We start from the raw sequence: 15,848 nt of genomic DNA, 5'->3' as shown, positions 1-15,848 counted from the left end.
GGTATCCAAAAAACATTCAACATGCCGCTCATTATCCGCTCATTAGCATCGAGTGACGTCGAGGTCGACCAATCGTACGGCGGGTTCCTGGCGCGTGCAGCCGGGCCCTCCTACGGTCGAGTGACGGGACGATTGACCAATCCTACGCTTCGGTGACCTGACGGTCGACCAATCGGTGCGTGTGTGGGCGGGCTTTATCTTTCTGAACCGAGGTGAGTCGCCGCCATCTTGATTCCAAACTTTTCCTTTCTTTTTCCCGCTTTCTGCGTCTTTAAAAAAAACGTTGCTTTTAAAACACAGAGGCTAGATTTTCAGTTGCTTGCGCCAGCAGTTAGCGCCTTAAGAGAAGTGATTTTCGGGCGCTATGCGTGTAGCGGCCGGGCGCAGCGCAGTTTGCGCCCCGCCCCAAATTAAGTTGCCCGTTAGCGCCGGCGCAAAGTTTAGCGGCCGCCCGGATGCACGCGCAGAAAATGACGTCACATCCTCGTGCAACGCCCTTTGGCCGCCCCGAATCCAAACTTCAGTTGGATCGCCCCATTGTGCGGCTGGCGTCCAGAGCGTTTGTAAAATGGAACGCAACACACCCTGGGGAGCGCAAATTAAAGGGCCCTCCTCCTGCTCTATAGAAGGCAGTCTGCATGTGTTGTGTGGAAGGATCCAGTGTGTGTTGTTGTGAACGGTGTATTAATGTTTCCGGCCTCCTCCTCCTCCTCCTCCTCCTCCTCCTCCTCCTCCTCCTCCTCCTCCTCCTCTCCTCCTCCTCCTCTCATCATCATCATCATCATCATCATCATCATCATCATCATCATCATCCTCCTCCTCTTTTCGCCCCCAGACTCTGCCTTTGAAAAAAACACATGCACCCTTCCCCTTTAAGAGCTCACTGGCACCAGAGTGTCTGCCGTGCGCTGCGCCCGAGCTCGGGAGTTGCGCTCTGCACCGCCGGCTTAGCGCCTAAAGACAGTAGTGGAACGCCTCTTTTAGCGCTCCACCAACCTCTTAGGGCGAAGCCACTGAATTTCCGGCAACGGGGCGCTACTTTGGGGGCGGGCGCTAACTTCGGGCGGGGCGCTAAGCGTAGCGCCCCAAAACTGTCTATACTGAAAATCTAGGCCATATTGTTTTTAAAAAAAGTTAATTACTTTCTAAATCTTTTATCTAATCTCATTAATTTTCCTACCTTTCCCCGTTTTTCCAGGTAGGCCTCGAAGCCTCGGCCTCTCCTCCGCACCCACGCCCGAGCTAGGCACCTCCCGGCCCCAGTCAACAAGCGGCCCCCGATCGCCGCCATCTTTGTGAAGGCTGGAGGGGCGGGCCTCAGCCGAGCGCCGCTACCGCCGCCATCTTAGTAAAGGCAGTGTGCGCGGCGGGTCTAACTCGCCCCCCCCCCAGTCTGTCCTCTCTCTCTCTCTCTTCCCCGCGCCTCCTGAATGCGCGGGGGAAGAGGCCCGGTGCACCGTGGCCGCTTTCGGCGACTTCAACTCCGTGACAGGTGAGGAGGGTCTTTGTTCACATTGGGCGGCGGGCGGGTTCCTCGGGTGCTGATCCCTGGCGGTGTGGGGCCGGAGCCCGGCTCTTACCTTGTTCCGGAGAGCGGGGCGGACAGCGGGGCCTGGAGTAGCAAATCGGGCACCACAGCAGAAGAGAAACTGAGAGCGACAGAGGGGAACAGGCGTCAGAGAGTCAGAGAAATAGGGAGGGAGGAGAGGGAGAGGGGCAGGGAGGGAGAGGGGCAGGGAGGGAGAGGGGCAAGGAGGGAGAGGAAAGAGAGAGAGGGTGGGGGGAAGAGAGAGAGGGTGGGGGGGAGAGAGAGGGTGGGGGGAGGGGGGAGAGAGAGGGTGGGGGGAGGGGGGAGAGAGAGGGTGGGGGGAGGGGGAGGAGAGAGAGGGTGGGGGAGAGAGAGAGAGGGTGGGGGGAGAGAGAGAGAGAGGGTGGGGGAGAGACAGAGGGTGGGGGGGAGAGAGAGAGGGTGGGGGGAGAGAGAGAGGGTGGGGGAGGGGAGAGAGAGAGGGTGGGTGAGGGGAGAGAGAGAGGGTGGGGGGAGGGGAGAGAGAGAGGGTGGGGGGAGGGGAGAGAGAGAGGGTGGGGGAGTGGCGAGAGAGAGGGGTGGGGGAGGGGAGAGAGAGAGTGGTGGGAGAGAGAGAGGGTGGGGGGAGGGGGGGAGAGAGAGGGTGGGGGAGGGGAGAGAGAGAGAGGGTGGGGGGGAGGGGAGAGAGAAAGAGGGTGGGGGGAGGGGAGAGAGAAAGAGGGTGGGGGGAGGGAGAGAGAGAGAGGGTGGGGGGGAGGGGAGAGAGAGAGAGGGTGGGGGGGAGGGGAGAGAGAGAGAGGGTGGGGGGGAGAGGAGGGAGGGGGGGAGGGAGGGAAAGAGAGTAAAGCAGGAGAGACAGGAGGAGAGAGAGAGAGGGTGAGGGAGGGAGAGCGTGAGGAGAGGGGGAGGGAGAGTAAAGCAGGGAGAGACGGGGGAGGGAGGGAGAGGGTGAGGGAGGGAATGAGTGAGGGGGTGGGACAGGGAGGGAAAGAGTGAGGGGGTGGGACAGGGAGGGAGAGCTTACCTTCTTCCTTCCTTCGCCGGGGTCCATCGGGCCACCTTCCCCCCCAGTCGCACTCTCTCTTCCCCCCCAGTCGCTCTCTCTCTTCCCCCCGTCACTCTCTCTCTTCCCCCCAAGTCGCTCTCTCTCTTCCCCCCAGTCGCTCTCTCTCTTCCCCCCAGTCGCTCTCTCTCTTCCCCCCAGTCGCTCTCTCTCTTCCCCCCCAGTCACTCTCTCTCTTCCCCCCCCAGTCGCTCTCTCTTCCCCCCCCAGTCACTCTCTCTCTTCCCCCCCCAGTCACTCTCTCTCTTCCCCCAGTCACTCTCTCTCTTCCCCCCAGTCGCTCTCTCTCTTCCCCCAGTCGCTCTCTCTCTTCCCCCAGTCACTCTCTCTCTTCCCCCAGTCGCTCTCTCTCTTCCCCCCCAGTCGCTCTCTCTCTTCCCCCCCAGTCGCTCTCTCTCTTCCCCCCCAAGTCGCTCTCTCTCTTCCCCCCAGTCGCGCTCTCTCTTCCCCAGTCGCTCTCTCTCTTCCCCCCCAGTCGCTCTCTCTCTTCCCCCCAGTCGCTCTCTCTCTTCCCCCAGTCACTCTCTCTCTTCCCCCCAGTCGCTCTCTCTCTTCCCCCCAGTCGCTCTCTCTCTTCCCCCCAGTCGCTCTCTCTCTTCCCACCAGTCGCTCTCTCTCTTCCCCCCAGTCGCTCTCTCTCTTCCCCCCAGTCGCTCTCTCTCTCTCTTCCAACAACAACATGCCCTCAAAATAGCCTCGGCACCGCCGGGCACTCCAGCTAGTATTTAATAATTTAACTTGCCCCACGCTCCAAGCCCACCTGTTTTTTTTAAGGGAAAATGTATCTATGAAAGCATTGGTTAGGCCACAGGTGGACTATTGCATCCAGTTCTGAACACCTCATTATAAAAAGGAAATTAGAGCCCTGAAAAGGCAACAGCAAATATTCACTAGAAAGATACCACAAATGAGAGGTGACAGTTAGAAGATAGGCTCAAAAATCTGTGGTATTTTTTACTGGAACAAGAAGCTAATTGGGTATCTAAATTATGAATTACAGAATTATGAAAAGTTTTGAGAGGGAAAAATGGAGAAAAATTGTTGGCGGCTGTGTAACAAAGGAACGTAGACTCAAGATTATCACTTGAAGAACAAAGTGGAAAGTTAGAAGAATTTTCTTCACACGGGGCGGGGTTATTTACTTTTATCACTGGTGTATAGTGACCAAGTTTTAGATATCCTAGGAAAAGAATATTGGGAGGAGTGTAAAACCGTCTGCTGGGTCTCTATCACCGTTTTTTGACTGCCAGATATTTATTAGAACATGGGATGCTTTACCACGAGTAGCTATTGAAGCAGAGGCTACAACACTTAATTGATTTAAGTATATATATGATTTATATGGGAATTGGATAAGTTTTTGCAAAGGATACAGGAAATGGGATTCTAACAGAGAGCTCCAGTTGAAGAGCTAACACAGCACAAGTATGGTGGGCTGAATGGACTCCTTCTGTGCTGTCGTTGCTATGATCCTGCGATAAGCAAAAAATGTTTGAACCTTTTTAATTTGTGTGTGAAAAGTACAGAGAACCATGTGTAACTAACAGATGGTGATCAGCTTTCACTGAATTATTTGAAAAATTCAGCCTCAAATAATGAATAAAATCAAATATTTTATAGCTGTTATATAAAAGGGGTTATAATATTACAGCAGGACTGGCCAACACTTAATATCAGGACGACGTAAGGGAACTCTGCATCCCAATTGACCCATGCTAAATTTAATTTACGAGTGCCTGGTGCTTCCACTGGCTATAAAAGGGGAACGTGTTTAGCTCTGCAATACTGCTACCTCTTACCTTGAGCAGAATTTCATTACACTGCCAAACCTTCGCCACAAAATGTTGTTTTCTGATACACTAGGCATGCGATGGAAATTGCAGTTTGTATGGTTTACTCTTATTAATATCATCAAAATTAGTTAATTTGAACAAATGTGGTAAAGTAGAGCAGATTAAATACACTTTTGGGATATAGTATATGAGTAATTTGAGACATGACATATGGTAGGCGTAACATGCATGGGAGGAACAGGTGACTTTGGACCTATGCTCCAAAGCTCTCCACCACTGGGGTTTTCCTCATGTCATGTCTGGGTCTGTTGGAAACTAATTGATAGAGATTGATTGCTATAACTAGTCAACAACTCCATTATCATTGAATCATGCGACTCCCAGGATGGTAGAAGATGAACTAGATGGACCTTGTTTTTTTTGCCTAGCAATTCCTATGTTCCTATGCTTAAATGAGTGATAAGAGCAAAATTCTGTGTTATTTCTTCAGTTTACCATTTTCTCCTCCCTGTTGCCATTCCAGTTGAGCTCAGCTCCCTGCCAAAGCCTTCCTGTTACTCATTACTGGGAGGTGTGCAGGAGTAGACTTTCCCTGCAGCTTTCCTCACTGCAATGCAGGGAGAAGAGGTGCAGAGACCCGATGTCACTGGCCTCCACCCCTTGTTCCCTGTCCTTTGTGGCTGGGGAATAAATGGGAAAATTAGCCCTAAGAACTTTCCATGGCAAGAGAGATCACAATGTTCAATAAGCCAAGATTCAATTGTTTCAACTCATACCACCTACACAGCTTCTTACTGTTTCCATCAATCTCATTCCAGAGTCATGTCAGTTGACTCAGGAACCATTTATACGGTTTTCTTCAGTGGTCCCTGTCAACTTATTCCACAAATCCATTACACTTTTGTGTATGAAGAGCCTCACCTTACTCCCCTTATTCCTAGCTTTGTAATCTTTTAATTGTATGGCCTGGTATTTGGAGAATCAAGGCCAAAAACAACTCCATAACACAGTGCTTTGGCACTCCACCTCAGCCAAAACCTTAAAGAAAACTTTTTTTAAATCACCATTTTAACCACCTCAACGGCAAAGTTGGACAGGATGGAGCCGACTTTCACCTCGCTACTGCTCTGGTCCTGCTGTAACAATGTGGGCTGGCAACACAAAAATAGCAACAAAAAAACAGACTTATTGTTGACTTTCCATTGTTTTCATGCCCACCACAATTTTACAGGGGGTCCTTGAAAGAAGTGGCCAGTGCTCCCACCCGAAAGAGGTGGGAGCCTCATTAATATAATTAAATCAGAGCCTTATGACATATTTAGGACCCTGATGCAATTTTGGTCTTCCAAGCACAGACAGAAGCTGTGCGTGGTCTTCCCAGCGAAACTGGACAAATAGCAGCTAAACCAACGGTCATCAAAGGGACCACTGGATGCTGCTGCGAAAACAGTAAAGGTGCCACAAAATCAGCCCACTTGCTGCTGATCCCTCCGTCACCAGATTTCCTGCCTGTCAGCTCTTGATTAGTGCTGGCAGCTCGCTGATTCTATTATAACGTAGCCCGATCACCAACATCAATCAGACCTCCTGTCGGCAACATTGGCTGGGTGGTTTGGTCACCCTGCTCTCTGTCCACCTGAATCATCAAAATTGCCCCCTCAGACCCAGCTCCGAGTTAATGAAATAGCAATGTATCTGATCTAGTGAAGACTGCTTCCCTGAGATTGTCAGTGGACTAATCTTGCGTAGGCTCTGTTTCATTATATAAATATATGGGGCAGTGGGGTGGGTGCAGCGCTTGTTTTAATGTGCATAAATGTTATTGGAAGATGTTTGGCTTGTACAGTTGTTTGTTAGCAGTAACATTGCACTATGGAATCACAGGTGAAGACTTATTGATAAAGGTTTGGTTAACTGCCTTACTGATGGGAAGCATTGAGCATTCTACTGCATTGGATCAAAGTGCCATTAACAATGCTTATAGAAACACCTCCAATACTGTCATGATTTTCTTAATTTGTAACAGTCAGTTTATCTGAACTGTTAAAGAAATTGGCCCTAAAATTCCCCAAGGCTTCTCCCAATTTCAACTCTGAAAAAGCGGTGGAGACCTGGTAGAACTAGTCTTAGTGGGAGACAAGCAGAACCAGCATGGAATTTTAGGGCTTTTATTATTTGTCCCCTGACGGTGCATGTATTCAGAAATGTAATTAGCTTAAGTGACATCAGTCACAACAGATTTTCTAGCCTGGGTCCAGTGAGTTCGAAAGGATTCTTAAATGTTTCTCAGAATTAAGAAAAAATTGCTTCTTGAATATATAAAAACATGATGTTATTTTTTAAGTGTTGCATTGAGTTCTATCAGTAGGACAAGCCAAATACATTTGAGGCCTAAATAGAAATAATGGCAGTGATTTGACTTACCTCGGTGGGTCCATGGCGGGCGATGTCGGTGGCGTGTCCTGACTCCGCTGCTGGCTTCAGCCCGCTGTGTAAAATGACTTTCCGTTGATTGGGCTTGTTAAGCCCACCCAGCGTGTTTTGCAGCCAATTAGAAGAAGCAGGTCTGGTGACATCATGACCCATCATTAACCGGTTTCCTTAAAGGGACCATGGCCACATTTGTCTTGATATTTGTGCTGTCAGTGTTCTGCAGCATTGAGGTGCTGCAAACACTGACAAGCAGTGCATAAAGGTACAGGGCTGCACCCAGGCTCTCCCATGACTCCCTCTATATCCTTATGGAGGGAGTCACAGCACGCAGGGAGGTTCCCTTCCTTTCCCAGGGGCAGAAGAGACTTCTCCAGGAGATCAACACAGCCTGGTTGCAGATTGCAGAGGAGGGCACAAGCAGGGATGTGGTCAGGAGGACCTGGGTGCAGTGCCAAAAACGTTTCAATGATCTCAGTAGATCACAAAACGTTAGTACACAACCACATTCAAACTGCTGTGCCTCTCATCACATCCCCATCACTCTGCCTTCCCTACTCTAATCCTGCATATCTTACTCACACCAACTTACCTTGGACCTCCACCCATCCCTCTCTCTATTTATATTATCACATCCCCATCTCACTAGCCACCCCTCGCACTCACCCTCATCCTTGTACAATCATATCAACTAACAACACACTTAGGGTGTTTTATTCAATGTCCATGTAAAGCTTCTGTTAATGCGGTGTCAAATATTGAAACTTTTTTTTCAACACTTTGCGTTCTGTGAATCTTTGGAAGTGGCTTAGTGAGTTGCCGTGAATGGTGAGACATAACGGTACCCCCCGCAATGGTGATGAGTGTGAAAGGAATGGCTTGGTCATTGTAGGGATACTTTGTGGTATTGGTGTGGGGAGGCACCAACCTGGTGCATCATGTGCCAGCCAGGGTGTACAGCATCAAATGAAGTAAATGTGGCCATGGTGAGGCCATCCCTGGCCTTCCAGGCAGCAATGCGGTCAGGTGCTGATGTCCTGTGTCCTGTGCAGCATCAGGTGATTGCGGAGAGGGCTGGTGTTATTGTTGGTGCTGCTGGTATGCCTGGTGCTGCTGGTGTTGGGGCTGATCGTGGTGAGATTTTGAGGACCAAGGTGAGGGAGTTTAAAGGGTACCCATGTTGATGGAATAGATGGCAGGTGAAGTAGAGATGACAGAAGTGATCTGTCGATGGTGGGAGAGATAATCAGGTCAGACTGGATGGAGACTTGTGTAAATGGTGAAATATTGGGGAATGCAGATGCTCAAAGGGATCTGGGTATCCCTGTACATGAGTCACTGAAAGTGAATGTGCAGGTTCAGCAAGCCATTAGGAAGGCAAATGGTATGCTGGCCTTCATTACAAGAGGATTTGAGTACAGGAGCAAAGAAGTCTTACTCCAATTATATAGGGCCTTGGTGAGACCACACCTGGAGTACTGTGTACAATTTTGTTCTCCTTACCGAAGGAAGGATATACTTGCCATAGAGGGAGTGCAACAAAGGTTCATGAGGTTGATTCCTGGGATGGCAGGACTGTTGTATGAGAAGAGATTGAGTAAACTAGACCTGTATTCTCTTGAATTCAGAAGAATGAGAGGGGATCTCATTGAAGCATACAAAATTATTTCAGGGCTTGATAGGATGGATGCTGGGATAATGTTTCCCTTTGCTGGGGAATCTAGAACCAGGGGCCACAGCCTCAAGATAAAGGGTAGGCCATTCAGTACTGAGATGAGAAGAAATTTCTTCACACAGATGGTGGTGAATCTTTGGAATTCTCTACCCCAGAGGGCTGTGGAGGCTCAGTCATTGGGTATATTCAAAACAGAAGTCGATAGATTTCTGACTAGTAAGGGCATCAAGGGATATGGCAATAGGGCCGCTGAATGGAGTTGAGGCAGAAGATCAGCCATGATCTCATTGGATGGCAGAGCAGGCTTGAAGGGCCGAATGGCCTACTCCTGCTCCTATTTCTTATGTCCTTAAAGACTTGCCATATGGTGAATCTGTTGTGGAAATGCAGTGAGGAAGAGGTTGTGGCTGAGGGAAGATATCTCTGTAAGGTGGGAGCTTTTACTTGACATTTGAAGCTGTCAACTCATCAGCTGATTCAATGGCCACTGACCTCCCACCTCAGCTTCACAGATGTGGTCTAGCAACAGCGTGAAATCTGTGGGCGAGCTGTCAAATTCAAAAGGTCTGTTTAAAACCATTGTTAAGTGGCTGTAAACAAGCCACTAACCATTTAAATTGGCTCCCCTGCCACTGCCGGTCGGGTCTGCTCAGCGCTGGCAGACCCGACATCAGGAAAGGCAAGTGCGTGCGATCTGATGGTGGATTCCTGACCCACTGTCAATCAATTCACATTTAACTATCCACCCGCCACCGATCCCGTCTGCTGAGCACCGGCAAAATTCCGGCCATACAGGGAAATCTGAAAGAGGTAGGGCATTGTACAGTTTTAAGATTGTCGGAAATGATGAGAATAGGAGATGTTGTGATGAGTCATGATTTCAACAGTGTGATGACGTAGGGAGGAGAAAATGCATGTTTGGAGTCTAGGAAGAACAAAGTTTGGAGAAACTGAAATAAAAAGAGTACAAAAGGTTCCAGTATAAAGGCTAGAGGTGAGAAAATTAGAAGGAACTGGAATAGCATACATTTTACTATATAGGTGTTGATGGCTTTAAAATGTGAGGGCTTTGCTCCAGAGAAACTCTTATTCCCAAGGTCCAAAGTAGAGGGAAAAGGGACAATGCTTGTGCTGCTGGGTCACTGCCCCCTTTACATTGCCCAGATATTTCTGGGGCTTCCCCTGAGGTAGGTGGACCACTTGTGACTTAAGCAGGATATCCCATCACAACATCTCCCTCATCTCAATTTCCTGCATCTCTGCTTAATGGAGTCCATTTATAGTACCTAGCCTGCTCAGCTCTGAGAAAGGCTTAGATGCAAACATTTGGAACCAGTCAGATGGTAGGGCAAGCAGAATGAATATATGAGGTGAAGGCCTTCTGGCTTCTGTTTTGGCACAGCAGCCAGAAGACCCTGAAGCCAATGGCTGATACCGCTGCTGCAGGCTTTTCAGGGCTGTTAAGACAGCTGGTTTTCCTCAACCATTTCACATGCTTATGGTAATGGCTGAAACCAGAAATGTAGGCAGGTTCAGGTCTGGTCAGACAAGAATACACTTGTGACCAGGATAGGGGTGGTGGGGGTTGAGGGGGGGTGAAGCCCCATAGAGACTAATAACACTTAAACTGTAGAAAATTATGCAAAGAAAATGTGACCCTGGATATCAGATTAAGATAAATAATTCAAACTCAATTGTGTTATATTAGAAACACAAGAAGCAGAAAAAGCAAAAACCTTTTAATGTAACAATTAAAATAAAAAATATATTGTGTTAGCATCAACATTATTTTACTGAGCAATGATACAATATTGTACTAATATCTTCATAATTTATTCTCATTAACAGTTAAATTGCCAGGAATAAGAACATACATTGATCCGCATACCTACGAAGACCCAAGTCAAGCTGTTCATGAGTTTGCCAAGGAAATAGATGCATCATGCATTACTATTGAGAGAGTCATTGGAGCAGGTGGGTTAGATGATAAAAATCCTTATTACTTTGTTAGGTCCTGTGCTGTTGCGGTAAATAGAGTTACTTAACAGTACAACGTCTTATTTCTCATTCAAGGCGAGTTTGGCGAGGTGTGCAGTGGCCGTTTGAAATTGCCTGGGAAGAGAGAGTTCCCAGTAGCCATCAAAACCCTAAAAGCTGGTTATACAGAGAAGCAGCGCAGGGATTTCCTTGGTGAAGCAAGTATTATGGGACAGTTTGATCATCCAAACATCATCCACCTTGAAGGGGTGGTCACTAAAAGTACGTAACCTTCTATACCTTATCTACCAAACCAATAAGTCAGACGCAGATGCATATTGTGAAGCTGTTATTACTTCTAGAAATGTAAATCATAAATCATTATTTTCAAAGCCTATTTGGATTTAGAATTTAAATTTATTTCTAAAGTAGAACCATGCATTCAGCATATAAATATATATTAAAGTATGCTTCTAACAAACCTATACTATTGTATGTTAAACTTGATATTTCTGAAAAAGCTGTTAGGTCTGTGAATGATAAATGCTTTTCAATAAAGTACTCATTAGCTTGTTCAACACTGGATCCATGTTTCACATTGTTTAACTTAAAAAAAATGAAATCAGATTCGTAACACATGGATCATGCAATTTTCTCTTAAAGCAAAGAAGATTCTGACTGGATCCCGACCAGTCATAGTGTGGTATTATTATAAAAGTATACAAATGTTGTAATTACCAGTCTGATATTCATAACCATAGATATTTTATTAGGAACAAACCTCAAGTTCAGAGTATCTTTTTAATGTACTGGTATATTTTGTAGAGGGCACTTCATATACTTCATCTCAGCTATTAATTTCTGCAGTTTTCTTTCAGTCAATAAACAAAGGTTAAGGCCCTGAAATATTAATTTTAATTTTGTACAGTGTCAAATTTATCCATTTTAATAAAAATCACATTTTTAAGAAACTTTAAAAAATATATATAATTTTTTTTAAAGTTTGCTCATTATTTCAGGTTTGTCTTTTCCCCATGTGAGAGCCCCATTCTTTGTTTTGCTCTCTCTAACATTTTTTAAAAAAAATTGAATTTGAAGAGCTTACCCACTTCCTGGTTCGCTGTCTGTGAGAATTCTACGCTTTGATTGGCTGCTTAGACAGCTTGTTGATGTCACAACAGCTCGCACAAGGGAATTCCCACTAACCTCCGTTGATTTGAATTACACGTCGGCAAACTTGAACTTCTCGACACAGAGATCGCAAAATCTTTGTGTGAAGCTTACTTCGGGTCCATCGACAAATGCCTTTGCTTCGTAGCTGACCGCAGATTCCGGGCCTATATGTTATTTTATTGTATAGCACATACATAATTACTGCCTTTGGTGTAACACACCATTAAATTTATTTTGAAGACTAATGGAATAAACTGAGCTATAATGGAGTGCAGAACTGAAATATAATTCCAACCAATTGATAATCCATTAATGTACAGTCATAGTGACTTCTCTCTTGCTTCCTGGGACAATCCCCCACTCCCAATCAAGTTTCTTCAGTCTTTGACATTACCGGCATGATGAAATTATCGATTTTCTCATTGCTTGTCGTTGCTGTGCTGTGAATACATTTTCTCCTACAAACTTAAGAAAGCTGTCAGTGCTTAGATAGGGAAGAGCAGAGGGAGAGAACAGCATGCAAAAAATGCATGTTTATTAAGGGTGCCTAGCTAGTTACATTTCTTTAATAAAGTAATTGCCTACAAACTATAATATGTTTATAATCTTACATTTGTGCACACTTCCTGTGAACTTTTACAATTATAAATTGCTACACCAACATTTATAATAGAAACTACCTATGTAAACTTGTCACACTGTAATTACACTCTCCCACCAATAATAGCACTGCAGTGCCTCAGTTGTGCAGCTCTTCGCTCCTGAGCCCGTACTGCAGAGAAATTCCTATGCTGCAATCATCTATCTTTCTCTGTTTCCCAAATTGTCAGACATTTTTGTATTTACTTATCAGTAATATATAAGTATTATATAAAAATAAGGACAGAATATATGACTTTAAAATGCCAACTGAATTAAGGGCCCTGCTCCAATTATGCCCGACCCTATAATCCTGCTTCACCTGAAGGCTACACTTGGTCTCGTGTGAAATGCCACAGAGTAGTTAATTCGTATGTACTTTATATTTGCCTAATTAATCTGGAAAAATAGTTGGCTTGGCCAAATTAAATTTTCATTTACTGGTATAATGAATGGTATGGTTTTTACAGTGAAATATAGGGGTAGATTTTTTGAATTAGTGATCTAAGTACAGAGCTCACTTGCCAGACGCACTAATTGGAATATCTGGGGCAAGGGTTAATGCAACAGCCCGCCCCATTTCGGATGTAAATTTGCTATTATTTTTATTCTTGGGATGTGGGCAACACCAGCAAGGCATTGATTTTGCCCACCTTTGGGGGTTTGAAGGCATTAAGGTTGAACCATGTAGTGTGGAATTGGAGTCACATGTAGGATAGACTGGGCAGGTGAAGCAGGTTCCCTTCCCTGAAGGACAGTAATGAACCAGCTGGGTTTTTCCAACAAACCAGCAATTCACATGGTCATTTTCTGGTGCCATTCCCCAATTTACCAGAATTTGTGAATTCAATTACACAATTTATCATTGTGGGATTGGAACTCATGACCTCTGAGTTGCTAATCTAGTACTGTAACCACTAAACTACTGTACGCTCATTGAGCTGAAAGTTAACTCTGTAATCAAGTCACACTCTGAAAGCCCATCACCATATAAAGCAATACTCAAATAACCTGCGGAAATACAAAAATCACTCCATAAAGTATTTATTTTCCTCCTTTTGCAATGAAAGTAAATGTGAGCAGAAAGGGGGAATGATGGTCAATTATCTCACAAAAATTAAGTAATGGAGGAAACTATAGCCCTTAAGTTCACAAACATTTGCTGATTTAATGCAAGCTAATAACAACCCTGTGGAATAGGCTGAATAAGCTGTTGGAGTTGAAAAATCAAGAAATAAAATGTATATATTTTTATTGATGAGCATGGATTGCTCTACTCCTGTTCTGATGTCATCCTTTCGTATGAAAATATAGGGCTAATTTGTGATCCGGCTCTCCCAGTGGCGAGCACCACTCACAGGGAGTGAATCTCAGGAAACTGTGATATTCCGTCAATTAAAATTCACAGATGGAAGATCATGGACTGCATGCTGGCAATTTCTTAACATTTGCTTCGTACAATCGCATCTTCTATGTGCCTAATGTATCTGTAGCAATTTTAATAAATGACTTATTTTTTTACATATATTTTAAGGTAAACCAGTAATGATAGTGACTGAATATATGGAGAATGGCTCTCTTGATACTTTTTTAAAGGTGAGTTTTGCACATTTCAGAAATTAAATCATCAATCAATTGGCAATTTATTGGTCTAATTGTTTCCGTATTAATTATTAATAGGATAGGAATTGATGTATTATCATAACGTATAAATGGTCTTCAAGTTTAAAAATCAATGCAATGGGATTCATTTTATTTCCTAACCTGCAGCCTTGCTTGACAGGAGGGAAGATCGAGCAATCAAGCACAGTGGTCAGCACACCCAATCCGCAGCTCTCCTGCTTTTTTGGTCCTTAACATTAATAACCAGAAATTTCGGCTGGCTGCAAATTGAGTGTGTTGACATCTGTGCCCAATTGTCCATTCTGCCCTCCTGTTGTGTGAGTCTCTGCATCGTGGATACTGTTTTGTAAAATGTATCCCAGTATCGAAGTGTAAATTTCAATTGCATCATATTGGGGGGGAAATTTTTTTTTAAAAGAACTATTTAAGTAAAATTGTATCATTTGATACAAAGCATATGATACGGGTTTCCATGATGTTAAAAGAAATGAAAATACTGCAATTGTTTCAAATTAAATCTTAAAGCAAGACTAATAGGTGATTTCCAAGTATGTACTGGCAGAGGAAAGCCTCACCAGTGCATATTGGAAAATCGCAAGTATTTCATGAATTTCCATCCATTCAAATCAATGCGTTGACAATGAGCAAGTTTCTGCACCACCAGCCCATGCACAGAAAAGCTATTGCTGGAGAGGCTCTGGCTGTGGTTGGCTAGGTAAGAGTGGAACCATGCAAGACAGTCCCACTGAGCTGGACAATGGAGGGAAGGTGTTGGAGAAGGACGGTGTGGTGAACTGTGTCAAAAGCTGCAGAGAGGTCAAGAAGGACAAGGAGGAATAGTGCACCATGGTCACAGTCAGAGAAGACGTCATGCATGTAAATTAAGAGGAATTTGGAGCAGATACTCTTTTTATGATTGTTGGAAATTCTGCCAGAAGTAGGGCAAGCCCTTCTTCAGTAGCGATGTCACAAAAAGAGGCAGAGAAGGGAACCTGCTCCCCCTACCCAGACTACCCTACATGACTATGTGGTTGACCTTTAATAGCAGTTTGAATGGAGGGAATGAAAGGAGAGTGTTAGCTTCAATGGGGGTTGATAAAGAGTACTGGCTTGAACTGGATTGGAGATGAAGAGTGTCAACTTGAACAAGGTTGGGGAATAAGAGTGCCAGGTTGAATTGAGGAGGAAGGATAAGGGTGCCAGTTTGGAATGGAGGGAGGATAGGAAGAAGAGCTAGTATGAAATGGGAGGGTCGGAGGAGGAGAGAATACTTCTGAGAGGGTATGGATTTGGATGGGGTGCAGTGTCTTTGTGAACTGGGGCAGTGGGAGATTAGATATGGGAGAATGAGTGTTGAGGTAATTTTTCAGTCTGATTGAGATGTTGAAAATCCAAATGTCACTTTGTATTTCCTTTCTTTAGATGAAAATCTGTTAATTGTGCAGGAGAAAATTGTTTAAAATAAAGCAGAATGCGTCTCTGATGATGTGAAATTCAAATTTTTCCAGAGGCACCTATCCCCAGACCGCCACCACTTCCCCCCCCCCCTTAGAAATACTCCACTAATGTTGTGCTTTCAACATTTGGATTTTCCCTTTCAGGCTTTCATGTCATTGTGCTTTTATTCTCTCCAAAGTGAAGGAATGTTGTGTATGCCTGCAGCTGAAATTACAAAGCCTGGGTAAATCACTTGTTTTCACATGGCTTTTAAATCAGGGCTGCTCTTGTGTTGCCTGTTTTTTGGGGGCTGTGCTAGCTTTCTTGAAGCACTTAGTGAGCTTTTGCTAGTTTTCCATGTTTGCATGCATGTATACTTAAACAATTAAATTCCCTGTTGGTGGGAATTTTACACCTGATGCCCTGTTCCCTGCCAACAGGAAGTGGAGGCATCCAGACTTGTTGGGAAAGTACACAGCTGGAACCTTGCCCCCCCATGAGGGAGAAAAC

The 15,848-nt window shown here is 45.2% G+C and overlaps 1 protein-coding gene across 1 annotated transcript in view; it reads left to right on the top strand.

The window, feature by feature from the left end:
* epha5 (EPH receptor A5) overlaps positions 1 to 15,848 on the top strand; it is a 496,258-nt gene that overhangs the window by 444,653 nt on the left and 35,757 nt on the right. Inside the window, exons 10-12 of the mRNA XM_085991135.1 lie at positions 10,338 to 10,463; positions 10,563 to 10,748; positions 13,813 to 13,874. Coding sequence (XP_085847261.1) covers positions 10,338 to 10,463; positions 10,563 to 10,748; positions 13,813 to 13,874 — 374 coding nt within the window. The remainder of the gene's footprint in view (positions 1 to 10,337; positions 10,464 to 10,562; positions 10,749 to 13,812; positions 13,875 to 15,848) is intronic.

The sequence above is a fragment of the Somniosus microcephalus genome, chromosome 1 (genome assembly GCF_052327205.1).
Source record: "Somniosus microcephalus isolate GS21.2 chromosome 1, FLI_Smic_1.0, whole genome shotgun sequence".
NCBI classification, from domain to species: Eukaryota; Metazoa; Chordata; class Chondrichthyes; order Squaliformes; family Somniosidae; genus Somniosus; species Somniosus microcephalus.
This window is presented reverse-complemented; position numbering and strand designations above follow the sequence as displayed.